This window comes from Peromyscus leucopus, chromosome 1, assembly GCF_004664715.2.
Source record: "Peromyscus leucopus breed LL Stock chromosome 1, UCI_PerLeu_2.1, whole genome shotgun sequence".
Lineage (NCBI taxonomy): Eukaryota > Metazoa > Chordata > Mammalia > Rodentia > Cricetidae > Peromyscus > Peromyscus leucopus.
In genome coordinates this window covers 81,303,883-81,331,199 of record NC_051063.1, presented here as the reverse complement: position 1 = coordinate 81,331,199, position 27,317 = coordinate 81,303,883, and the positions used below count along the sequence as shown (strand labels likewise).

The following is a 27,317-nucleotide window of genomic DNA, read 5'->3' as shown; positions in this document are numbered from 1 at the left end:
TAATATCTAAGAAGAGGGAATCTTATGTGCTCAACTATAGTTGGTTGGTAGAAAATGTTAAGAATCTATAAGTTGCTAGGTCAATGGGAGAAAATAAAACTGTCTTCTTTTTTCCTGTGGCTCCTATCTGTCCAAGCTATCTGCCGTTTTTCTGCAGGGTGGGGGAAAGTGTGCTCAGTCACTAGGCAACCTGTGCACAGCTAGATGCCTCTGGTGATAGTTAAAGGGAGATCTGGAACCAGAGGTAAGGTTTGGGAAAGGAGGAAGTAAAGCTTAATTGGCACATCCGCCAGGCCTTCTCAAACAGGTAGCCTGGATGCTTAAGTCTGTTCTTAGAGAGTACAGAGGTATCTCTGATAGGGTACTTTCCTCCATCTGGGGATGGACCTGGCCGGATGCTGCCAATGATGATAATTACAGGGAGGCTTGAACTGGGGTTTTGGCTGAGCATAGCTATCAGTGCAGAGGGTTATCTAAATATTCCTAGAAGTGGTTAGGTAAGGAGTTAGCGGTCTATAAAGTTAGTAAGACTGTAAGAAAGGAGGGTCCAAGCTGAATTGTGTAAAGCTATTACTTAACGTCCACCTGACCTAGGTGGTGTCTCCTTGTGGAATTTACCTTAAATCAGGAGACTTGCATGTGGACTGTTACTACTGCTAGTCCTTGAAAGTGGCCAAGGGAGATATCTGATTTCAGAGCCTTTCCTGAGGCTCTTCTCCAAATACCTGGAATGTGTATGTCCAGAGAGTGATCAGTCCACACTGTTAGCCCTTCTTAGGGAAAAGTCAATTGGGAAAACTATGAAGGCACACATGATTTGTTGCTGGAGGTCTTCTCTCCAGGTTCCCCAAGCCCCACAGTCCCACAATCCACTTTATATAAAATAATCACTCAGACGCTTATATCACTTATAAACTGTATGGCCGTGGCAGGCTTCTTACTAACTGTTCTTATATCTTAAATTAACCCATTTCTATTAATCTATACCTTGCCACGTGGCTGGTGGCTTACCGGCGTCTTTACATGTTGCTTGTCCTGGTGGTGGCTGCAGTGTCTCCCTTCTTCCTGTTTCCCCAATTCTCCTCTCTCCTTGTCCCACCTATACTTCCTGTCTGGTCACTGGCCATCAGTGTTTTATTTATATAGAGTGATATCCACAACACTTCCCCTTTTCTTCTTTTTTTTTTAAAAAAGGAAAGTTTTAACTTTAACATGGTAAAATTACATATAACAAAACAATTATTGAGCAAGAATTACAGTTACAATATTAAAGATGTCCTATCTATCTTATATTTGTGAGTTTAAGGTTTTATATCTAACATCTTTTATCATAACTGAGGAAATTAAAACTATCTAGTCTTCAACCACATCAAAGACCTCAGAAGGATATAATGGTACCTGAGAAATGGTAGATGGATGCAAGCAACTTTCGGGAATCTTGCAAGAGTAGACGGAGACAGCTGGCAGCCTGGACAGTCACCTAATGTTTCTCAACATTGTTGGTACATTCAAATTGGCTACAGGCTAGAGTATCTGACAGACCATTTTCAGAAGCAGGAATTCTGAAAGACCATCTTACCCTGTCTTGGCAGAGTACAGTGGTCGCTTTCCTTGTGTCCCGCTTGCCCAGAAAGGACAGCATTGCATTTGTACTGTCAGCCATCAAGGCAAGGGCAGTTTTTGCCAGTAGGCCATTTTGTGCCAAAAAGACAAACTTCCAAATGGAAATGTCTTAGAAGCCCAACATTCTCTCGGGATCAAATTGGTGCAGCCAGGAGCAATTGTGTCTCACATCAACAGAATTCTAAGTTATTTAAATGCCATATTCTCTAGGTCTATGAAGTGTTTGAAGATTACCTATCTATCTGAAATATATCTATGTATACCTAGAAGACTTAACTAACATGGCTACAAATATGATTATCATAGATGACTAATTATTAATCTATTTTTAATTATCTATTACAATTTTAAATGAGTTAAACATAATACCTCAAACAAGAATAGAAATATATATATATATATATATATATATATATATATATATATACAGTATAACAAAATTAATTTCAAGTTTGTATCAATAAACTAAAGTCTATACCAATGTAAAACATTTTAAACATAAACTAAAATCTATACCAATGTAAAACATTTTAAACAAGTTGTTCTTTAAAAGTAGGTTCATTAATCTACCCTTTTATCTTATCATCTCTATATCCTCCTATATATCTATGTCATATCCCCTTTTCTTTTTTAGAAAGAGATCACATTTATAATCAACCTGTTTTAAATAAAAATAATGGTTTTTCTCTGTTCCACACCAGAGGGCTCTTCTGATTTGGGACACAAGAATCTCTTAACCATTTTTTTTTTTAAGCAATATGTCTGGGTTTAGATGGGGAGTGAGCCAATTCCACCTCTAAAGCCAGCTTGGTATATTTGGGAATTTGGGCGTAGCATCTCTTACTACTTCCTGCTGGAGGGGGGCGCTGTATCTTATGGGGAAGCAAAGAAAATTTTAAGCCTATGGGGTAGTCCGTGAGGCTGTATTGTGTGAACCAGTTGCCTTGAAACCGCTCTGGATGTTGGATCATCTGGGCCATGGTGTCATTGGAGACCTTTCAGGGGGTCTTGGCTGGTGAAACCTGATGTATCTTAATCTGGAACAAATCCACAGCCTCTGGCTTTCTGTGGAAACAAAAGCAGAACCTCTTTTCCAAAGCAACATATCCTTAAATCCAAATTTTGAAGTCAAGGTACCTTTAAAATATACATTTTGGCATAACTCAACAGCTTTTGCAATCAAATGTTTTTCTTCAGTTACGAATATCAAAGACAACATAATCCAGATTCTCTGTGTGGTAGCCATCTTTATGTGGCTTATTTTTTATATTACCTTTAGCCTATTGCTTTAAACTGCACCATTCTAAGACTGAAAAGGCGCTGTGGCTGCTGGTTCCACCCACTTCAGCTTTCCAGCATGGCAGTGGTACGTTTTCCGCTAGCTTTGGGAGTCATCAAGTCTTAGAAATAGTGGGTCTAAGCTTTTATCAAAGCAGTGTGTAGCCCAGAAACCTTTTTTTTTTTTTTTTAAAAATACTAGTAAAGACTAAATCTACCACACAGCTTAATGTGCCGCTGGCAGACGCCTCATTCCCGCCATACTGCCGGTCAAACGCACACGCCAGGAACCCGCCAGTGTTCAAACCTGCGTTTTGCGGCGTCTAACTGCCCGTATGAGACAAGAAGTAGGAACCTGGTTTTGGCTCTGTTTAGAATTGGTTATTAAATATTCTCAGGTTTAAGGTGGAAACTCGAGCCGTTGGGCACCATTTGTTGCTGGAGGTCTTCTCTCCAGGTTCCCCAAGCCCCGCAGTCCCACAATCCACTTATAAAATAATCACTCAGACACTTATATCACTTATAAACTGTATGGCCGTGGCAGGCTTCTTGCTAACTGTTCTTTTATCTTAAATTAACCCATTTTTATAAATCTATACCTTGCCACGTGGCTGGTGGCTTACCGGCGTCTTTACATGTTGCTTGTCCTGGCGGTGGCTGTAGTGTCTCTCCTCCTTCTTCCTGTTTTCCCAATTCTCCTCTCTCCTTGTCCCGCCTATACTTCCTGCCTGGTCACTGGCCATCAGTGTTTTATTTATATAGAATGATATCCATAGCAGTGATTTTCATAACAGAAGACAGCTGATATATAACAAGCCAAGTAACACCAAAAGCTCCTTGGGATTTGGCTTCCTCTGGAGGAATTCCCTGATTCCTCCAGGTAGTGACTTTGCCATAACCAGCTGAGTTCTTAGGATATTCCTGTGTCCTGCAGCATTAGTGAGTATTTTTGCATGCTCTATTAAATACCTCACTCCACATGCTTCCTCATGGTATCTGCACATGTGCAAATACCAGTGAGAGACAAGCTTATACAGAATATAATACCTACTGTGGCAAGGCAGAAGTCACCCTTGTTACTCCATGTGGTGTCGCACATCTGTAACCTCAGCCCTTGGGAGAATGAGGCAGGAGGGATGCCGGTGCCGAAACCAGCCAGGATGTATGGAGATCTTGTCTCAAACTCAAAATCAAATACGAAAAACAAGTCTGACTGGTAGCTACGGGGAAAAGATGTAGTGTCTGCTTCTGGTGACTTAGACTGTACTGCACACACCCTGAAGTCTTGTCATAGTTATTAAGGAACATGGGGTTGGAGGTGTGAAGACTCAGGGTGGCAGTTAGGAAGCTTTCTGGTATAACTGACAGTCGTGACATCACAAATCCATGTGAAGGGTGAGATGAGGTTATTTTTATTTAGGGTTTAGGGTCCTGGAATTAGCAATATGAAGAAGAGAGGTGAGACATGATGAAGTGGGAAACGTTCTGAGTGGCGTTGTGTTAGCGTGAAGATGGTAGGTGGGTCTTGTTAAGGGGGTTGTGAGGGAGTCCATGTCCATTTCTTGGCCTTTTGAAGTAGATGATTTCCCTTTGGATTCTCTACGTGGTTCTTGGGAACTTGACAGTGGTACCTAGGACTGGACAATCCATGCTCACTGCCTGCCTTTTCAACTCTTCCAGGTTTGCGGTGAGCATTGGCTACTGGCATGATCCATACATCGAGCATTTTGTGAGGCAGTCTAAAGAGAGGAAGGCTCCTGAAATTAGCAGAGGTAAGTGGCCAGCCATCTCAACACCATGAGCCCTAGGTTTTATAGATTCATTCTTAGAGAGCCTTTCAGGGTGTACTCTTTACACAGAACAGGGAAGGTCTTAGTTCCCAGTGTCCTCACCAACATGGTATGCTATAAAACTTTTTAATCTCAATCTGATCATAAAAATGGCATTACTGAAATTTTGTTGTCTAATTCTCCCATTTATAAAAGAGACTACATTTTCCTGTTTAAAATCTATTAATGGCTGCAGATGTGGCTAAGCACAGGTGCAGGGGTTCAATCCCTAACACTGAAAAATACACACACACACACACACACACACACACACACACACACACAACCTCTTTATAAGCCATATGTAGTGGGGCATGCCTGTATTTCTAGCACTCGGAAGGCTAAGATGGGAAAATTGTGAGTTTAAAGCCATCTGGGCTACTCAATAAGGCCCTGTCTTTAAAACAAACAAACAAACAAAAAAAAAAAACAACCCACTAAACAGAAGAAAACTGTTGTGTATTTTTTGCTATGAACTGTCTATGTGAGGGTAACTTTTTATGCCTTTTTATAGTGTTTAATAACACTGTTGGGTTTTTAAGTAATTTCATTAAGGATTTGAGGCGGAAACATGATTTACTTTCTGTCCCAGTGAAAACTGACTGAGCGATTTTAATTCATTTGTGTGCAGTGTCGGGGGACTCTTGGCCACTAGAGGTAGGTCCTTGCAGATAGTTTCTGTGAGCAGTGCAAAGAGATTTAAACACCACGGGTCCCTTTGTGAGGCCACGGTAGTTCTCTTGGCATTCTTCCCTGTGGTCTTGAGGCAGATTTCCTAATGAGTGTGCCAGAGCCACGGACCCTTGTGGTACCTGGTTCTCTGATGGCTTTGAGGGACAATGTGTTGTTCCTGAGTGACTGACAGCTTGTTTCTCTGGAATTCTCTTTAAGGATATTTTGCTCGAGTTCATGGTGTCAGTCAGCTTATTAAAGCTTTTCTCCGGAAGACAGAATGTGACTGTCAAATTCTCAACCTTGGGGCTGGGATGGACACTACCTTCTGGAAGTTAAAGGTAACGAAGGTTCTACTGCAGCTGCTGCAGTTTAATTCTTTGAAGATGACTACTTCATTTAAAATTTAAAAATACTAAAAGGGGGCTGTTGCAGCTGGTAAAGTATGGAGACCTGTGTTCAGGCCCTAGAAGCCATATAAAAAGCCGGGCATAGTGACTTGCTCTTGTGGTCCCAGCACTGGTTAGTGGGGGGCAGAGACCAGTGGGTCCCTGGAAGTTCTAGGGCCAGCTGGCTTAGCCTGCCTGGGGGATTTCCAGGCCAGTGAGAAATCCTGCTTCAAACAAAAAGTAGAATGCATCTGAAGGAATGACATTTGAGGTGTTCCTTTGCCTCCACATGTGTGTGCACACACAGTGACCATGCAAACACATGTGAACATATGCACATGCATAAATATGCACATGCATATAAATTTAAAATAGAAATATATTAAAAGTAATTCAGTGGTGGACTTTTTCATCCCCTTTTACCTGCCTAGATGTGCCTCATAGTCCCCTTATAGTAACTGTCAACTCTTTGTTTTTTTTTCCTCAGGGCCCAATAAGTTAGATTGTTTCTAATTGTTATTTCAAATGAGATTATACTAAAAATTCATGTATTTTCTTCTATGTGTTGATTGATATACAGCAGGAAGAAAAAAAAATCTTCCCCTAGAGTCACCGAGACCAAATCTATGAATTTGTTAGTTTGATAGTAACTAAGATCTGTTGACCACATAGTGTCATTTTGAGTAAGATTTAGAGATTTGTGAGATGGACGAGCAGGCTATGACGTTAAGCTTGTTGTGGTTGTTCTGGATCTCTGGCTACCCTGAGGGGTAGAGAGGAGGTTGATCAGACTCACAAGGAAGGGGACATGATTCTGCTGAAGTGCTGCTTTGACTCTGTGGCCTGGTTTTTCTGTGACATGTCCTCTGTGTTACATGTTCTTTTTACAGGTTTTTGTAGATTTCTTGACTTCTCTTTGAGGTCAATCATGTGCAATAATGGGTCTGTACATTTCCCTAGATTCCTTGTAAGTATAGAATAAAATAAATAAGAATGTATATACATAACCCTTAGATCTTTGGCCCCAATCAGGTCACCTGATAAGGACTTTGGTCATCAAAGCTCCCAGCTTTTGTTTTACGTGAGAAACCAGTGGTCAGTGTGATCTTGGTGTTCCTGTTTGCATCTACATTTTTCCTAGGATAAGATAACTGGCATTTATGAGAATTTTTTTTTTTGCTTTGAAATCTAAATTTCAAACAAGTTTTATTTAAGATCTGAAATACAATTCCTAAAATATCAACTTTTCAGAAAACTGTGGCTACACGATAATGCATTGCCTCTATCATGTTAGAACGTGCATTAGACTCAAAATACAAAAACCAGGAGACAAACCACCATCCTTCCACAATTTGAGCAAAGATAGAATGAATGCCTAAGGAACAACAAAGATGGATTTGCAGAGGATGGGCTGTTTACATCAAGCACCATTAAAAAAAAAAAAAAAAAGAGCACAAATGCATGGGTTTTCAGGTATATACATTAAGTTGAACCTTTGGCACTAGGAATCAGGGCATCTTATCACGTAGCATTAACACATATTAGAAAACCGTGTAGTGTCAAAGGGATAGAACCACCAGCATTCAAGCAATGAATAAATTCAGTAGAACATTTTATTGCCTAGTTGACAACATTTATGAGAACTTTTATGTGAGAGTTCTGGGAGGGGTTTCACAGAAGGAGGAGGAGGCGCTGGGACAGAGTGTCTTCTGGGATCCAACAGCCGGTGGCTTTAGAACGGGGACACACACTGCAATGAACTCATCAAGCCCTTGTGTACACACAGTGCTGTGGTTGTTCAAGGAGGCTTTTTGGGTGACATCTTTTCGGTAGGCCTGTTTTGTGTTTGTAGCAGAATGTTGCATGGTTGGTATAGGGAACTTGAGCAGATTCTGGGTAAAGGTGTTGCTGTTAAGAGATCCCTCCACTGGGCCCGAGATCCCTTGATCACATGGGTTGCTTTCTTACCCCTTCTTGTAGATAACTTGATAATTAATAAATCTGAGATTTTTATTTACGAACAAAGTTCACCTCTTCTAAGAAGAAAAATTGCCTGTCAGTAGTAAGAAAGGAAAACAGCAGAAAAATTGAAAGTCCTTTGTGGAAAATTTCATATTTTTATTAATAATCATGTTGGTCTGGAGCACTTTTTTCTTAAATCTAAAGTTCTTTTTTAAGGATATTATAGATATTTTCCTTGTTTGTTCTTTTATTTTTTTAAAAAATTTATGTGTGTGGATGTTTTGCCTGTATGTATGTTTGGTACCAAGTGAATGTCTGGTGTCCACAGAAACCAGAAGAGGGTCTCAGATCCCCTTAACTGGAGTTACAGATGATTGTAAGCTGCCTTGTGGGTCCTGGGAGTTAAACCCATGTCCTTTTGAAGAGAGCCAGTGCTCTTAACCATGGAGCTCTCCTTCCAGCTCCCTGTTTTCTCTTACATAGTAGGAGTTGCAAACTATAAGCTGTAGGCTAAATCTGGCCCATCACCTGTTTTTGTAAATAAAGCTTTATTGGAACAATAACTTCCATTTGTTTGTATATTGTCCACATTTAACAGCCATAGACTAGGTGACAATAGAGTTGACTAGTTACAACAGAGACCATCTGGCCTGAAAGGGTTAAACTGTTTTCTGGTTCTTTGCAGAAAAGAATTATGATTCTATGCTTTAGAGATGTATGCCTTTCTATAAAAGTATAGGAACAGCCTATTCATGCTCTTACTATGTCTCATACCTTCCAGCTAGAAAGACTGAATCTTCAGAAGTGAGACTATTAGTATGGACTTCCTGCTCTTTCTGTATGATCTTAGGGGCCCAAGACCCTTTGTATAGTTGGGGGTTTCCTTATAGACAGGAAATCTAGGACTGTCACAAAAGGAATAAGATTGAAGGGTGAAGCCCCTTAAGGTACCTTACTTTAATATCTCTTTAGTCATGTGGAAAGAAGCATGTGTGAAATGGTCAGCTGTGGTGGCTTCCCTCTGCATCTGAGTGATGCTCTTCCCTGGCTGTCCTGTGCAAGCCTGACCCAGACTTGGGGCCTTCTGTACCAGCTCATTAACTAGGAGCTCTTTAGGCTTGCGGTGTTGATGCAGAGAATCGGAGCATCAGTGATTGAAGCGTGATTTGCCATAGTTGTTTTCCCTTCCACTGGGAAGGAAGCAAGGTGGCTCAGGAGAAGAAGAACCTGGACTAGCCCTTGAAAGAAGACACTGTCCTATGAGTTATAGGTCGTTGTGAACTACCGTGTGGGTGCTGGGAATCAAACTTGACTCCTCTGGAAGAACAATCATGCTTTTAACCACTGAGCCTTCTCTCCAGCCCTCGTAAGTGATGACCCCTTGGCCCATTCAGATAAATGGTGGAGCTGGGATCTAGAAAAACAGTTATTGCTCCTAACCACTGAGCCTTCTCTTCAGCCCTGTCTTCCCTTTTATGTGATGACCCCTCGGCCCATTCAGATAGATGGTGGAGCTGGGATCTGAGCCTACTCTTCATCAGGTTTTGTTGTAACAGCAGAGAAATGATGCTAACTCTGTGCATGTGATGTTTCCTCACAGTAGCTGTTCATTCTAAATGAATCCCTAAAACGTTGGGCAGTACAAATTCTACATTGACTTCCTGATGGTCTCTGATTGTTCCAAGTGCTTTTGGAAGAATATTGTGTGTACTGTGTTTAGACACCTCACAACTCCTTTCCTACCATCTCAGCTTCAAGCTCTATAGATCTTACCTAGACAAATACAGAAACCTCTTTTTCTTGTATCTATTTTTAAATACATGTATATGTGTGTTCTTTGTGTGCGTGTGTGTGTGCGCGCGCATGCACATGCATGTGTATACAAACACATTTGGAGGCCAAAGGACAACCTTGGATTATCCTTAGGAACACCATCCACCTCCTTTGAGACAGGGTTTCTCACTGGCTTAGAGCTCAACTATTAGGCTGGACTACCTGGCCAAAGAGCCCAGGGATCCTCCTGTCTTTGCCTCCTCAGCACTGGGATTACAAACTCACACCACGGTGGTTGGCATTTTTACATGGGAATTAAACTCAGGTCCTCACACTTGTAAGACAAACACTGCACTAACTATCTCCTAGCTTCTGTATTTGTTCTCCCTCCTCTTAAATACATTTTTTGTTTGTTTGTTTTTTTGAGACAGGTTTCTCTGTGTAGTTTTGGTGCCTGTCCTGGATCTTGCTCTGTACACCAGGCTGGCCTCGAACTCACAGAGATCCACCTGCCTCTGCTTCCCGAGTGCTGGGATTAAAGGCGTGCGCCACCACCGCCCGGCTCAAATACATTCTTAATGATACCATAATAATTTGAAAATATTCTTCTGGGGCTGAAGAGATGGGTTACTAGCTAAGAGCCCTTACTGTTCTTACAGAGGACTCAGGTTCAATTCTCAGCACCCACATGGCGGTTCATAGCCATCTTTAAGGGCAGCAGGCACACACATACATACAGGCTTAGCAAACATTCATACACATGAATAAAAATAAATAAAAGGCTCTGATCCTCTGAGTCCCCCGACTAAAATCCCTAAGTACCCCCATTGTTGTTAGACGCTTAGTGCTTGCCTGTACATGCAGTGACTATGTGAGTTAAGGAATGATTCTGTGTGGTTTTCTCCAGGATGAAGGTCTTCTCCCAAAGAAATATTTTGAAGTCGACTTTCCAGTGATAGTCACGAGAAAGCTGCACATCATCAAGTAAGTGTGGCTTTGTTGGGGGACAGGATGCCAGCTGGTGGATACTCAGCTCATGGTGTAGTGGGTTGAATGTGAGAGACCGCATTGCAGAATGCTGGCTTTCAGTTTCCATCAGCCCTGCATGAGGTGTGATCTTCACCGTTCAGTGTCCCTTCTGCCTGACTCTCCTTATTCACCAGTGTAACTTCCCTGAACACTGAAGGTTGACCTATGCAGAGCAAAGTTGAGTGCTCTGAATTTTTTTTTTGTGTATTTTCATTACTGTTTTATCCTGGGGCATAGACAGTAAGTAGTCTGTCCCTGAATTAATGTAGTAATTTCTTTCTTGAGCATGTGAAATGCTGTGATGGCTGTTCTGAGGGACTTGCAGAGCTCAGGATGATACGTTTTTCTTCGCCTCTTGCTGTCTTGAGTGCTTTTTTTGGGTAGCTTACTCCTCATGGTAGACTTGGGAACTGAGTGCTCAGACCCTTTTTGGAGATGAAGAATCTTCTGCTCAGAGATGTTGACTTGCCCAGGGACATCTGGCTAGCGTGGGTGGAGCTATCTAAACCCTGACTTCCAAAGGCCTCTGTCAGGAATTGTTTGTTTTTTTATACCCTTACCCCACTTTAAGTAGTTATTTAAATAATAGCCTAGTTATTATATTTTTAAAATTCCATAGACATTAAAACTTTCAGTTTATTCTTTAGAGTTACTGCATTCCTGTGCAGCGGGAGTGTTTTTAAGCTTCTCATGGTCTATACTATGATTTTTCCAGTTTTTTCTAAATATTAAGTACATTTTATATTAAAAGGCTTTTAAGATGGTGAATGGTGACCCTTGGAACTGTGTAGTTCTGCTGAGCTCATTAGAACTCTGGGTGAGGTAGGCATGAATGGACCCTAGATGAAGCTCAGGTTGGCTTCTGGAAAGAAAAAACAGGTTTTACCTGTGCATAGCTGTGTGGTTCTCTGATTTCTGATTTTTTTCATTTGTTGGATTACAGGAATTACTTTATAAATATTACTGAACTTTAAGTCAGTTTTTTTTGTATCCCTGAGACAAAGAACAGCCAGGATCATAAGATATAATTTTGTTTGAGAATAAGCAAGAAACTGGAGGTAGCTGGAAAATCCTGGGACATTTAGAAAATTTATGTTAGCCTACTTTTAGCTATTTTTAAATCAAATTGCTTGGTGATCAGTGTGTGATTTAACTGCCAAATGCTATAGTGCAGAGCTGATCTAACCTGAAGCTTGTGTGGACTGAACTGCTACTGTGTACACAGGGCCAAATGTAGGTAGACTGAAAGGTTTCAGAAGTGGCCCTCATTCTGCACATTAACAATATACCAAACTTCCCTCTCCAAAAATATGAAATAAAAATGCTCCACAATCAGAAACATTTTCAGCACCATGTCAGTTAGGAAGTATAACACTAAAGTCTATGCAAATATTACAGAATCTCACAGACACCCCAAATCTGTACAGTTTTTGGTCCTAAGCGTTTTGCATAAGGAATATTCAGTAGGTACTCAAAGTTTGTGACAGACGCCTTCATTTTGGCAGTAAATGTACTCAAGAGTTAATTGACTCTCTTTTTTTCCTCTTTCTCATCTTCCCATAGAAACAAGCCGCTTCTGTGCAGACCCATCTTGGAGTTACACCCAGAGGACACTCTGCCGTTAGGCAAGTAGCCTTACAAGCAGCACAGTGGGGATCATAACACATTTGCTTGTTTGTCACAGGGTCCCTCTCTTCAGCCCATTCATTTATGTTAACCTGCCCAGCTCTGGCCATCAGTATTGCAGCTCAACAGTCTTCTTTTTGGTAGTGCTGGGGATCAATTCTAGGACCTTCTACATCCCTGGACCTCCATGTAATTATAATTGTTTCTGACACATTCTTTCAGTGCCAAGCCTTCTGGATTGTGGGTGGGTTTCGTGTGTGTGTGTGTGTGTGTGTGTGTGTGTGTGTGTGTGTGTGTGTGTGTGTTGTTTTTTTTTTTGTTTGTTTTAAAGATCCTTACCAAAATTTTCCATTATGTTCAGTTGTGGTTGACAGAGAAGGTCAAGGGGTTTAATAGTCATTCAAGCTTTGAGAGTGGCCTTCTCTGATTATCAACACAGTAGCCTTTAGGCACCCAAACAGACCTCCTTTTGTGCATACCTGCAATGCCATAGTCATGTTCCCTGTGACAGGAGTCTTGATTACATTTCTGCATAAGTCTGTGTGACTGCTAGCCTTTGTTTCCCCATACAAATTGGCTGTACCTGTTGTGACCATTCACATTTCTGTAACAGTTTTCTACACGCTTGGTTAATTGGTGTCACATTAGGGTCTGTCATGAGCACCCTTGCACTTGGCATTACTTTGATCAACAATGTGGAAATGTATGAAGCAGAGTCTCTTCCTATTGTACACACTCTCCATGTACCATTACCATGCTTGGATGTGTTCATTTTCACTTCTCTTTTTGAATTATAAGCCCCATGATTACAGGGGGTTTATTGTTGGTTGGTTGTTATTTTTTCTTCAGGATCCTGCTGGGTAGCTTGGGTTGACCTAGACCTCTCCTCAGAGCTGGGGTCACAGGCAGGCCATCATGTCTAGCTTAGACCACATCTTCTTGGGCATCCTTGTAGTCCCAGAATTGTCTCAGTGCCTTGTACATAGTGCCAATGAATTATCAGATTAGTGAGCGGATAGGTAAATTTATCTTGTATATAGGTAAAAAATCCACTTGAGACGGATTCCCTTTTACTTTAAAACAAAAGCAAAACCTAAGTGTTTTGGGAAAATCTCTTATCTAAAAAGAGCATTTACAGTCTTTAATAAATTAGTCTCTCATTGAAGAAGTAGTGGGTTGGATTGGTTGAGTTCAGTCCAGATCAGCATTCTTTTTGAAATGCTTACTTGAAAAATACCGGCACTGTTGACTCACTGTTTGCACATATGTGAGTGTTATTTATAGACCATGTAGCCTTGCTCAGCTCTTCACTTTGCTCATGCCTCTTCCTGAACTGTAGCTTCAGGCAGCAGTTATCACAGCCTTTATCAGTTACCCTTTGCTCTGTAAGAAACCACTGCAAACTATGTAGCCCAAAGCAGCTGCCATCTCACAATGTGGCTTGTCTCTTTGAATTAGGATCATTTGGGTAGAACTTTGTAGTTGGGCTCTTGTCTTTGCTAAAGGCCTTCAGTGTGTGCCCAGGCATTGAACTGACCCTGTCTCTTTAGAATTACAGTGTCTTGAAGGTCTCAGTAACTTCACACACAGTACCCTAGGCCAAAAGACATCTTTCACATTTCAGTTTATTAATTAGTTGGGTTCAGATATCTTAAGTATATATGTTGTAGCAATTTATTAGTCATTTGAAGAGTAGTAGAGAAGTTGCACAAGCACTGTTCATTCATACATTTAGACAAGTCTTGCTATATAGCCAAGACTGCCTTAAAGTTGTAATCTTGCCTCTGTCTCACAAGTGCTAGGATTCCAAATGTGCACCTGTGCTTCATGTGTGACTATTTCATTTTTTAAAAAACTACAGTTACTGATGAGACCTGTGTATGTGTTTGGTACCTCACAACTTCACCTTGGAATCGGGATAGGTGTTCCTCCTGTGTCCACATTGGCATTCACGTTGTTGACTTTTTTTCTTTTCTTTTTTACGTTCTTTTTTAATTTAATTTAATTTAATTTAATTTAATTTAATTTTACAATACCATTCAGTTTTACATATCAGCCATGGGTTCCCCTATTCTCCCCCCTCCCACGCCCTCCCCTTACCCCCCATTCCCACCTCCTTCAGGGCAATTCCTCCCCCGAGGACTGCGATCAGCCTGGTAGACTCAGTCCAGGCAGGTCCAGTCCCTTCCTCCCAGACTGAGCCAAGTGTCCCTGCATAAGCTCCAGGTTTCAAACAGTCAACTCATGCAATGAGCACAGGACTTGGTCCCACTGCCTAGTTGCCTCCCAAACTGATCAAGCCAATCAACTGTCTCACCTATTCAGAGGGCCTGATCCAGCTGGGGGCCCCTCAGCCTTTGGTTCATAGTTCTTGTGTTTCCATTCATTTGGCTATTTTTTTCAATAATTGAGTAAAACCGAAATTTATTATAAGCCACAGTTGTCCTAGGGACCTCCATGCTATATATATATAGCCTCCATGGTTCTATGGGTTGTGGTCTGATTGTTCTTTATTTTATATCTAGAATCCACTTATGAGTGAGTACATACCATGACTGTCTTTCTGGGTTTGGGTTACCTCACTCAGGGTGATTTTTTTCTAGTTCCATCCATTTGCCTGCACATTTCATGCTTTCATTGTTTTTCTCTGCTGAGTAGTACTCCATTGTGTATATGTACCACATTTTTTTCATCCATTCTTCCGTTGATGGGCATCTAGGTTGTTTCCAGGTTCTGGCTATTACAAATAGTGCTGCTATGAACATAGCTGAGCATGTATCTTTATGGTATGAATCAGCATTCCTTGGGTATATGCCCCAGAGTGGGATGGCTGGGTCTTGAGGTAGTTCGATTCCTAATTTTCTGAGAAACCGCCATACTAATTTCCACAGTGTTTGTACAAGTTTACATTCCCACCAACAGTGGAAGAGTGTTCCCTTTGCTCCACATCCTCTCCAACATTGACTGTCATTGGTGTTTTTGATCATAGCCATTCTGACAGGTGTAAGGTGGTATCTCAGAGTCGTTTTGATTTGCATTTCTCTGATGATTAAGGATGTTGAGCATTTCTTTAAATGTCTTTCAGCCATTTGTGATTCTTGTTTTGTGAATTCTCTGTTTAGCTCTTTAGCCCATTTTTTAATTGGACTGTTCAGTATTTTGATGTCTAGTTTCTTGAGTTCTTTATATACTGTGGAGATCAATCCTCTGTCAGATGTGGGGTTGGTGAAGATCTTTTCCCATTCTGTTGGTTGTCTTTTTGTCTTATTGACTGTGTCTTTTGACCTGCAAAAGCTTCTCAATTTTGAGAGGTCCCATTTATTAATGGTTGTGCTCAGGGTCTGTGCTGTTGTTGTTTTATTTAGGAAATGGTCTCCGGTGCCAATGTGTTCAAGAGTGCTTCCTATTTTCTTTTCTATTAAGTTTAGTGTAACTGGATTTATGTTCAGGTCTTTGATCCACTTGGACTTGAGTTTTGTGCATGGTGACAGATATGGATCTATTTGTAATCTTTTACATATTGACATCCAGTTATGCCAGCACCATTTGTTGAAGATACTTTCTATTTTCCATTGTATAGTTTTGGCTCCTTTGTCAAAAACCAGGTGTTCATATGTGCATGGATTAATGTCAGGGTCTTCAATTCGATTCCATTGGTCCGTGTGTCCGTTTTTATACCAGTACTAAGCTGTTTTTATTACTATAGCTCTATAGTAGAGTTTGAGGTCAGGGATGGTGATGCCTCCAAAGGTTGCTTTATCATATAGGATTCTTTTAGCTATCCTGGGTCTTTTGTTTTTCCATATAAAGTTGAGTATTTTTCTTTCCAAGTCTGTGAAGAATTGTGTTGGGATTTTGATGGGGATTGCATTGAATCTGTAGATTGCTTTTGGTAAGATTGCCATTTTTACTATGTTAATCCTACCTATCCATGAGCATGGGAGATCCTTCCATTTTCTGATATCTTCTTCAATTTCTTTCTTTAGAGATTTAACATTCTTATCAAAAAGGTCCTTCACTTGTTTAGTTAGTGTGATCCCAAGGTATTTTATATTATTTGTGGCTATTGTAAAGAGTGATGTTTCTCTGACTTCTTTCTCAGCCCTTTTATTATTTGTGTATAGGAGGGCTACTGATTTGTTTGAGTTGATCTTGTATCCTGCCACTTTACTGAAGAAGTTTATCAGCTGTAGGAGTTCCCTGGTAGAATTTTTGGGTTCACTTATGTATACTATCAAATCATCTGCAAATAGTGAAGGTTTGACTTCTTCCTTGCCAATATGTATCCCTTTGATCTCCTTTTGTTGTCTTATTGCTCTAGCTAGAACTTCTAGTACTATATTGAATAAATATGGGGAGAGTGGACAGCCTTGTCCTGTTCCTGAATTTAGTGGTATCGCTTTGAGTTTCTCTCCATTTTAATTTGATGTTTGCTGTTGGCTTGCTATAAATTGCCTTTATTATGTTTAGAAATGTTCCTTGTATTCCTGATCTTTCTAAGACCTTTATCATGAAGGGGTGTTGGATTTTGTCAAAGGCTTTTTCAGCATCTAAGGAGATGATCATGTGGTTTTTTTCTTTCAGTTTGTTTATATGGTGTATTACATTGACTGATTTTCGTATGTTGAACCATCCTTGCATCCCTGGGATGAATCCTACTTGGTTGTGATGGATAATTGTTTTGATGTATTCTTGGATTCGGTTTGCCAATATTTTGTTGAGTATTTTTGCATCAATGTTCATGAGGGAGATTGGTCTGTAGTTCTCTTTCTTTGTTGCATCTTTGTGTGGTTTGGGTATCAGGGTAATTGTAGCCTCATAAAAAGAGTTTGGTAGTGTTCCTTCTGTTTCTATTGTGTGGAACACTTTGAAGAGTATTGGTATTAGTTCTTCTTTGAAAGTCTGGTAGAATTCTGCACTGAAACCATCTGGTCCTGGGCTTTTTTTGGTTGGGAGATTTTTGATGACTGTTTCTATTTCTTTGGGGGTATTGGTCTGTTTAAATGGTTTATCTGGTCTTGATTTAATTTTGGTATGTGGTATTTATCCAGAAAATTGTCCATTTCTTCCTGGTTTTCCATTTTTGTGGAGTACAGGTTTTTGAAGTATGATCTGATGATTCTCTGGATTTCCTTGTTGTCTGTTGTTATGTCTCCCTTTTCATTTCTGATTTTGTTAATTTGGGTGCTCTCTCTTTGCCTTTTGGTTAATTTGGCTAGGGGTTTGTCTATCTTGTTGATTTTTTTCAAAGAACCAACTCTTTGTTTCATTGATTTTTTTTTTTTTGTATTGTTCTCTTGTTTTCTATTTCGTTGATTTCAGCCCTCAATTTGATTATTTCCTGACGTCTATTTCTCCTGGGTGAGTTTGTTTCTTTTTTTTCTAGAGCTTTCAGTTGTGCCATTAATTCATTGGTATGGGATTGCTCCATCTTCTTTATGTGTGCATTTAGAGCTATGAATTTTCCTCTTAGCACTGCTTTCATAGTGTCCCATAAGTTTGGGTATGTTGTACTTTCATTTTCATTGAATTCTAGGAAATCTTTAATTTCTTTCTTTATTTCTTCCTTGACCCATTGATGTTTCAGGTGGGCATTATTCAGTTTCCATGAGTTTGTGGGTTTTCTATAATTTTTGTTGTTGTTGAGGTCTAACTTTAAGGCATGGTGGTCTGATAAAATACAGGAGGTTATTCCAATTTTTTTGTATCTGTTGAGATTTGTTTTGTGTCCAAGCATGTGGTCAATTTTTGAGAAGGTTCCATGGGGTGCTGAGAAGAAGGTATATTCTTTTGTGTTAGGATGGAATGTTCTGTAGATATCTATTAAGTCCATTTGAGATATAACATCTGTTAGGTCCTTTATTTCTTTGTTAAGTTTCAGTCTGGTAGATCTATCTTTTGGTGAGAGTGGTGTGTTAAAATCTCCCACTACTAATGTGTGGGGTTTGATGTGCGTTTTAAACTTTAGTAGTGTTTCTTTTATGAATGTGGGTGCTTTTGTATTTGGAGCATAAATGTTTAGAATCGAGACTTCATCTTGGTGGATTTTTCCCGTGATAAATATGTAATGTCCATCCTGATCTCTTTTGATTGATCTTAGCTTGAAGTCTATTTTATTAGATATTAGGATAGCTACACCAGCTTGTTTCTTAGGTCCATTTGCTTGGAAAGCCTTTTCCAAGCCCTTTACTCGGAGGTAGTGTCTGTCTTTGAAGTTAAGGTGTGTTTCTTGTATGTAGCAGATGAATGGGTCCTGTTTTCTTATCCATTCTGTTAGCCTGTGTCTTTTTATAGGTGAGTTGAGACCATTGATATTGATGGATATTAATGACCAGTGATTGTTAATTCCTGTTATTTTTTGTGGTTGTGTTGTGTTGTCCTTCTGTGGTGTATGTTGGTGTAGGATTATCTATTGCTTGATTTTTCATGGATGTGTTTAGCTTCTTTGGGTTGGATTTTCCCTTCTAGTGCTTTCTGTAGGACTGGGTTTGTGGACAGGTATTGATTAAATCTGGTTTTATCCTGAAATATTTTGTTTACTCTTCCTATGGTGATTGAGAGTTTTGCTGGGTATAATAGTCTGGGTTGGCATCCGTGCTCTCTTAGTGTCTGCATAAAATTTGTCCATGATCTTCTAGCTTTCATAGTCTCTATTGAGTAGTCTGGTGTTATTCTGATGGGTTTGCCTTCATATGTTACTTGGTCTTTTTCCTTTGCGGCTCTTAATATTTTTTCTTTGTTCTGTGTGTTTAGTGTTTTGATTATTATGTGCCAAGGGGACTTTTTTTTTTTTGGATCCAGCCTATTCGGTGTTCTGTAAGCTTCTTGTATCTTCATAGGTTTTTCTTTCTTTAGGTTAGGAAAGTTTTCTTCTATGATTTTGTTGAATATATTTTCTGTGCCTTTGAGTTGGTATTCTTCTCCTTCTTCTATCCCTATTATTCTTAGGTTTGGTCTTTTCATGGTGTCCCAAATTTCCTGGACGTTTTGTGTTACGACTTTTTTGTCTTTAGTGTTTTCTTTGACTGACAAATCTATTTTCTCTATCGTGTCTTCAGTGTCAGAGATTCTCTGTTCCATCTCTTGCAATCGGTTGGTTATGCTTGTTCCTGTAGTTCCTGTTCGTTTAGTCAGGATTTCTATTTCCAGCATTCCCTTAGCATGTGTTTTCTTTATTGTCTCAAATTCATTTTTCAGATCTTGGAATGTTTCTTTTATCTGTTTAATTGCTTTTTCTTGGCTTTCTTTGATTTCTTCCCATTTTTTGTTCCTTTTTTCTTCCATTTCTTTTTTTTTTTTTTTTTTTTTTAAAGATTTATTTATTTATTATGTATACAGTGTTCTGCCTCCATGTATGTCTACAGGCCAGAAGAGGGCACCAGATCTCATTACAGATGGTTGTGATCCACCATGTGGTTGCTGGGAATTGAACTCAGGACCTCTGGAAGAGCAGTCAGTGCTCTTAACCTCTGAGCCATCTCTCCAGCCCCCTTCTTCCATTTCTTTAAGGGAGTTTTTCTTATTTCCTCTTTAATGGAGTTTTTCATTTCCTCTTTAAGGGAAGTTTTTATTTCCTCTTTGAGGGAATGTTTTATTTCTTCTTTAAGGGCCTCTATCATCTTCTTAAAGTCATTTTTAGGGTTGATTTCTTCTCTTTCTTCTGTCTTGGTATGTTCAGGTCTTGCAGGTGTAGAATCACTACATTCTGATGTTGCCATATAGGTCTTTATGTTGTTGCCTGTATTTTTGCACTGGCGTCTACTCATCTCTTCCTCTGCTCGGTGCTAGTGGTGTCTGTGTCTGAGAGTGCCTCCCTTGTTCTAATTTTTAGTCTTGGTTTAGTAGGAGTTCTTGGTTAAATTGGTGCTATTGGGCTGTTTCTTCAGGGGCAGCTGATCTCAGTCGGTGAAGTATATACTTATGATTCTGGTGATCTGGTTTGGTGGCTGGGCAGCGCCTTCTTCTGTGTTCCCAGGTCATGCTTTGTTTATTCGTCAACTCCTCAGCTGATCTTGTTTCTTCAGACTTCCAACTGTAGGCATCTGAATCCTCTCCCAGATGGGTTTCAGCTGAGCAACCAACACCTTCAAGTTGTTGAGTTTCGCAGGATCAGCAGCTGGGCCCTGTGTTGTCCTCAGAGTGTTCAGATTCGTTCTGGTTCCGTCCCACGGAGATAGCTTCTTCCCCGGGTGTTGAGGTTAGAGGCATTCCTGTTCCAAGCTGCGTCTGCTTGTCTCCCTCGCCCGGGCCTGTATGTCTCTGCCGGCTGCCGCCGGGCCTGTATGTCCCTGTCAGCTGCCGCTGAGTCTGTCTGCTTCTGCGGGCCGCCACCAGGCCTGTATGTCCTTGTCGGCCGCCGCCGCTGCCGCTGGGCCCGTCTACCTCTGTGGGCCGCTACCGCGGGCCTACCTGCGTCTGTTTGTCTCTGTCGCCGCCGGCCGGGCCTGTCTACCTCTGTGTGGACATACCTCTGTATGTCTCTGCCGGCTGCTGCCGGGCCTGAATGTCCCTGGCGGCATCTGCGGGCTGCCACCGCGGGCCTACCTGTATCTGCTTCACGTTGTTGACTTTTTATTCAGGGCATACAAGAGCTTAGATTCCCAGAGGGGTGATAACCTGGAGGGATTCAGAGTGATGTAGTGTTAAAACTGTGCTTTTGGTCTAGTAGTTTGCTCCTATCTGATTGATAATGAGTATCTTTGTTTCCTGCAGAAAATCAAAACACTCTGCTTCATCCCTGTGAATTTTCTATGCCACCCAAGGTACCTCAGTACACATTTAGGAACCTTGAGCTCATCAGTTAAACATCTTTAATACAAAAGATAATCATTTGAGATCAGCACTGTCTACATTTTATGATTAAAAGAGAGGTAGTCACATGCTTATGTTATTTGCACAGGCTGGCAGTGGCTAAGTTGAAATGTGACCATATGCTGTAAATTCACTTTTTGTTTTGGTGCGTGGTCTGCATAGACCACAGTGTGTAGTGTGATTCCTCCATCACTGAGTATTTAGGACTTTGAAGGATTGTTTGTTTGTTTTGTTAAAGTGAGTCTCGCCATGTTGTTTGGGCTGATGTCAAATCCCTCCTGAGTAGCTGGGACTCTGTGTTACTTAAGGACTTTTTAACCATGTATTACTGACTAGTAGATCTTGAGTTTTCACGCCTCTCTTTATGTCATGGTCTCTGTGTCTTCATTATTGAAGACCCTAAGGGTCTGATTCTGCCATGGGGTGAACCTACTTATCATGGGTTACTTCCACAGCACATCCTCCAGTTATGACAAACAATTATGTCTTTAGGTATTGTTACATGCTCTCGAGTGGCAACATTGCTCCTGGCTGAGAACCACTACTTAAACTGAAAAATGGCTAAGCTTATGTAATGAGGATTTTCATAATTGTCTCTTCAGTTTGGCCCTGTATAAGCTAGTTCTTAATTTTTTAAAGCCTGATTAGTTGTATTTTCAAAGCTTTTCCTTTGTCAATCCTCTTAACAGCAAGTCCTCTAAAGGAGTTTTGAATATAAAACTACCAATAGTAATGCATAGATGTTATTTTTAATTTTTTCCCCCCAAGACAGGTCTCATGAAGCTCAGGCTGGCCCAAACTCACTATATAACAGCGGCTGTCCTTCAACTCTCAATCCTTCTGCCTCTACCTCCAAGTGCTAGGATTTCAGGCTTGCAGCCCCTTACCCAATGATGGCTTTTAAATCAATGTTGGTTAGCTTTCCAGACCTGGATGTGCTCGTTCTGTAAGCATCACACAAAACACTTTGAACCTCCTCCCATGTTCTCTTATCAAAACACCTAGAAGAAAAGGAGGGATGCAACTCCCACGTCGTGGGCAAGTCCTTCCTGTCATCTTCTCCGGGGAGCGCTGCAGTGTGCAGGGCTTTCTGCTTAATGCGTGGTCTCTGGCCACTGCTGGATTTCATGAAAGTGTCTGTTTTCTCAGACTAATAAAACTTTGGAACTTGCACTGAGTCCACGTCCCCCACAGGTCCATTCTGTTCTCTGTGACATAGTGGAGAGGCTTCCTCTGAGGACAGACAACGGGCCTCATATATCTAAACAACTGGAACAGTTCCAGTCCTCAGGTTCTGTCACGTCAAAGGCTCAAGGTCATGTCCAGGGCTTCCTGCCTATTATGTGGATAGCCTACCTGACACAGGCTGGGGCTTAGAGCCTCTGATCACTGGATGCATTCACATCTGCTGTCCTTGGGCACCGTTGGCTTTTTGCTGTTTCCATACTGGTCCCAGTAAGATAAGTGTCTTCCAAACCGCTTGGTTGCCTCTTTCTACCACTGTATTCCTTATTAGAGAACTGCATGCTTCAAAATTCTGTTGTGTGTCTTTTGGGTTTTGGTCAGGAATGGAAAAACTCATTCAAGACTTGCTTCCTGTCAACATATTTTTTTTTAAGAAGACACACAGGCATATGGGAATTGTTTATTTCTATTACAGGCAGAGAGGTACTTTTGTATTCTTTATATTATTTTCTTGATCCAGCACTGCGGTACCCTGGGGCTGACTCTGGGTTTCCTGTTTGTCCTTTATTGCTTTACTGACATCTGAGGGGTTCCCAGGAGGTGTTTATATTTTCTTTCAATATGTTTGACCAAATGGGCTGATGAAGACGAGAAGGGGACCTGCTTACATGCTATAGTTTTTTCCTTAGTCCTGGGAATTGAATACAGGGTTTTATACACGCTAGACAGGCACTCTGCCATTTCCAGCACTTTTTGTGAGGGTTTTCAGAACTGGAACGTGCGTGAGTCAGTAGCAGTGGTTCAGGATTGCTGTTGTTTATTTCACCTTCCCACATGGTCTGTACCAGTGAGAAACAGTAAATAAGGCCTGTGTAGAAATAGCATTGATCCGGGTATGGTGACACACACCTGTCATCTAGGCACTCAAGCAGTGGGAGGATTGCTGTGAGTGCAAAGCCAGTCTGAGCTAAAGAGCAAGGCCTTGTTTGAAAAACAGACAAAAACCAGTCATTCAGTAATTGAGTTTCTAAGGACACACGAAGGTATCAGGACTACATTGATGACCCTCAAAGGCCAGTGTCATGGCATCCTATCCATGATTTTGTAAGTGTAGTCTCCAGACCGGCAGCATTAGAACCACCTCGGAATGTGCTAGTGATGCAGACTTCTGTGGGGAGGTCTAAGCAATCATAACTCTGGGTGCAGCCCTCAGGGTGACTGTGATGGTCCTAAAGCTTGAGAACCACTGCAGATACCATTCCATCCCACCTCTGGCACATCTGAAAACTCATGTTCTTACTCATTTGTAAATGCATTGCTACATAAACTCCTTTCTTTTAAACATAACACATTACAATGGTGTAGTGTTTGTGGAACCACCCACCCAGTGTTTAAATAGCTTAGTCTTTGACTTCTTAATTCCACTCACATTCCTCTGCCTTGAAGAAGTGACTGACAGGTACTTCATCAGTACCAGAATGCTCATTGCAGTGTCTCTAAGGGAGAAAATTTGGCAATACCATATGTCCAGTAGTAAAGGATTGGCTGAATACGAGGTGTTTTTGTTTGGTGATCCCCTGTGTCCCATAGTGAGGGATTGTGTTTTCCTTTCAGTGGCACGCTAGAAAATCACTATAGAAAACGGTGGCCAGGGCTGGGAGTCCTCTTCTGTCTTTCTCCACCTTATTGTAGCAAGACAGGGTCTTTCACTGAACCTAGAGATTGCTGTTTCAGTAATAATAATAATAATTATTATTATTTTAATTAATAAATATTTTTATTAGTATTATTATTTTGTTTGTTCTGTTTTTTTGGGGATAGAGTTTCTCTGTGTAGCTCTGGCTGTCCTGGAACTTGGTATGTTGAACTAGATTGGCCTTGAATTCACAGAGATCCAGCTGTCTCTGCCGCCCATGTGTTAGGATCAAAGGTGTGTACCACCATATCTGGATTAAGTTACTTTTATCTTGAAAAAGCTGTATCTAGGTTGGAGAGATCCTCAGCATTAAGAGCACTTGCTATTCTTCCAGAAGACCTAGGTTTGGTTCCCAGCATACGAAAAGGTGGCTTGAAACCATCTGTAACTCCAATTCCAAGGAATCTGATGTCCCCCTTCTGGCCTCTGAGGACACTAGGCATGACCATGATATACAGGCAAAACATCCATACACATAAAAAATTTAAAATAACCTTTAAAAAAGAAAAAAAAACCATGTCCATTAAAAGAATGATATCATTGGCTTGTGTTGAAATGAGAATTATTATTATTATTATTTTGTCTTTACAGATGGGCACATGCTGGATTCAAAGAGATATGCCATCATTGGAGCAGATCTCCGAGACCTTTCAGAACTAGAAGAGAAACTAAAGAAATGTAACATGAATACACAGTGAGATTTGTTTTTAACCCCTTATGTGTTTGTGATTTCGTGCGAGTTATAAGATGCAGTAGTTAGTCATTAGTACAGCTCAATACTCGCCTCTGGTCTGTATTGTGTCATTGCTACTTACATAGTTTTTTGAGATTTTTGTTTGTTCATTTGTTTGTTTTTGTTTTTTTGAGACAGGGTTTCTCTGAGTGGCTTTGGTTGTCTTGGGACTCACTCTGTAAACCAGACTGGCCTCGAACTCAGAGATCTGTCTGCCTCTGCCTCCAGAATGTTAGGATTAAAGGCATGTGCCTCCACTGCCTGGCATTTTTTTTTTTTTTTTTTTTTTTTTTTTTTTAAGATTTCAAAGCAGTCTTTTTCTCAAGTCTGTTTTTCACCTGTGACTCCTTTTAAAAATGCTGCCCTAATATAGTACACTAAGTGTGAGAGAGCCTATAACTACATGTAAAGGAGGAGCTACTCTTTAGAATACATGGAGACCAACGTGTACCAGGCTTTTTCGTTTTCTCTTAGGCCACCAACCAGCTCCTAAATTGTGACACAGAGACTTCTAATTAGTTATGAATGCTCAGCCTAGCTTAGGCTTGTTTCTTAACCAGTTTCTTATTAGCTCTTTTAACTTAACCAGTTTCTCTTTATCTACCTTTTCTTTCTGTATGTCCTACTTTTCCTTTTTCTTCTGTGTCTGTCTGGCTGATGGCTGCCTGGAAGGCTGGCCCTGGGTGTTTCCTTCTGTTTCTCCCTAGTTCTCTTCTCCTCCTTCTTCTCTCTTTCTTTTTCGCCTAAATTTCTCCTCCTATTTATTCTTGCTGCCTGCCCGCCCTGCCTATCCTTTCTCTGCCTAGCTATTGGCCATTCAGCTCTTTATTAGCCCAGTCAGGTGCCTTAGGCAGGCAAGGTGAAACAGCAACACATCTTTTCATGATTAAACAAATGCAGTAAGTATAAACAAATGTGACACATCCTTACATCGTTAAACAAATGCAGCATAAACAAATGTAACACATCTTTACATAGTTAAATATTCCACAACACCAGTACTCATAAAAAGTGCTTCCATAAATGACTGAAGATGGGTGGATAGTGAATGTGACAGAATGTCAGGATATATGATGCATGCATATCACCCAGGGCTATCAAGCCACAGTAGCCATCAGATGAAATTCTGTTTTTCTCCTACCAGGGTGGCAGAATGTAAATATGGCTGTGTATAGTGTTGGTAAGGATGTGGGTGGTAGGGAGTAGGCTGCAGTGACTCACCAAGTAGGAGCGAACTGGCTACAAGCCGTGGTGAGGCACACGGGAAGTAGCAGGCAGAGTTGTAATGTGATACCAAAGTTCCACTCTGGGTGTATTTTCCAAATACGGTGCTGTGCTTAAGGTGGGTGGGTGTTCATTGCAGCAAACGGTGTAGCAGCACACTGGAAATGCCTACTAGAGGATAGTGGATGAATAGAACTTGGAGTGCATGACTCAGATCAACGTGGATGTAGCATGAATCTTTGGTCTTATTAATAAAAACAAACCTGGAGCCAGGTACCGGGGTCGATGCTGGAAGATCAGAGAAGCAGAACAAGCCACAGCTTCCTCACCTCGAAATTCCTCAGCTGATCCTGTTTCCTCAGACTGGAAGTCTCTGTGTCCTTATCCAAATGGATCTCAGCTGAACTGCTTCTTGAAAGCCAGAAAGCTTAACTGACCTAGTTCCTGGTCCTCATGCCTTATATACCTTTCTGCTTTCTGCCATCACTTCCTGGGATTAAAGGCGTGAGTCACCATGCCTGGCTGTTTCCAGTGTGGCTTTGAACTCACAGAGATCCAGGCGGATCTCTGCCTCTGGAATGCTAGGATTTAAGGCCTGTGTGCCACCATTTTCTGGCCTCTCTATATAGTGGCTGTTCTGTTCTCTGACGCCAGATAAGTTTATTAGGGTGCACAGTGTTTTGGGGAACACAATTATCACCACACATGGAGACAGCTCAAAATCTAGCAGTGAATTAAAAATCAGGTTGCAGAATAATGCCCTCATTGTGAGACCAGATGTGTAAAGCTCACACCTCCAGATCACTGTGTTTTCATAAGCATGTGCTTACATTGCAGAAATGGCTTGTAAGTGATGAGGGGAGAAGAGGGGAATGATGGGTGGATTTAGAGCCAGGATGCTGCTCAAACTCAGACTGCAGCTCAGCACGTGGTGGGAGGTGTCTGCACAAGTGAAGACGGCATTGGGGTGAATGTTTGAAGTTAGTACACAGGAGCACGTTTAGAGGGAAGATGTGGTGCAGGGGATGTTACTAAAGAGAGTAAACCAAGGCAAAGCATCCATTGCAGAAGGTAAGAAATGAGCAGCTGGGGAAATGAGTACCAGGACAGTGTATTGGGGATAGAGATGAGGAGATGCAGAGCCTGGGCTGAGCTTAGCCATCCCTGGGTTCTTCTAAGGTGAGAGGAGGGTAAGGCTTAATGGGCATTAAACATGGGCAAGCTCTAGGAGACAGATGGAGAGAAAGGGGAGCATCAAGTCTTTTTTTTGTTTTGTTTTGTTTTTTAAAGATTTATTTATAAAAAAAATCTTTAAATCCAGTGTTCTGTCTGCATGTATGCCTGCAGGCCAGAAGAGGGCGCCAGATCTCATTACAGATGGTTGTGAGCCACCAAATGAGTGCTGGGAATTGAACTCAGGTCCTCTGGAAGAACAGGCAGTGCTCTTAACCACTGATCCATCTCTCCAGCTCCCTTCATGAATTTTC

At 41.1% G+C, this 27,317-nt stretch overlaps 1 protein-coding gene across 1 annotated transcript in view; it reads left to right on the top strand.

Moving 5' to 3' along the window:
* Positions 1-27,317, top strand: part of Lcmt1 (leucine carboxyl methyltransferase 1) — a 64,717-nt gene that overhangs the window by 21,695 nt on the left and 15,705 nt on the right. Inside the window, exons 2-6 of the mRNA XM_028867890.2 lie at positions 4,582-4,673; positions 5,622-5,743; positions 10,434-10,510; positions 12,119-12,180; positions 24,465-24,567. Of these exons, the coding sequence (XP_028723723.1) occupies positions 4,582-4,673; positions 5,622-5,743; positions 10,434-10,510; positions 12,119-12,180; positions 24,465-24,567 (456 nt within the window). The remainder of the gene's footprint in view (positions 1-4,581; positions 4,674-5,621; positions 5,744-10,433; positions 10,511-12,118; positions 12,181-24,464; positions 24,568-27,317) is intronic.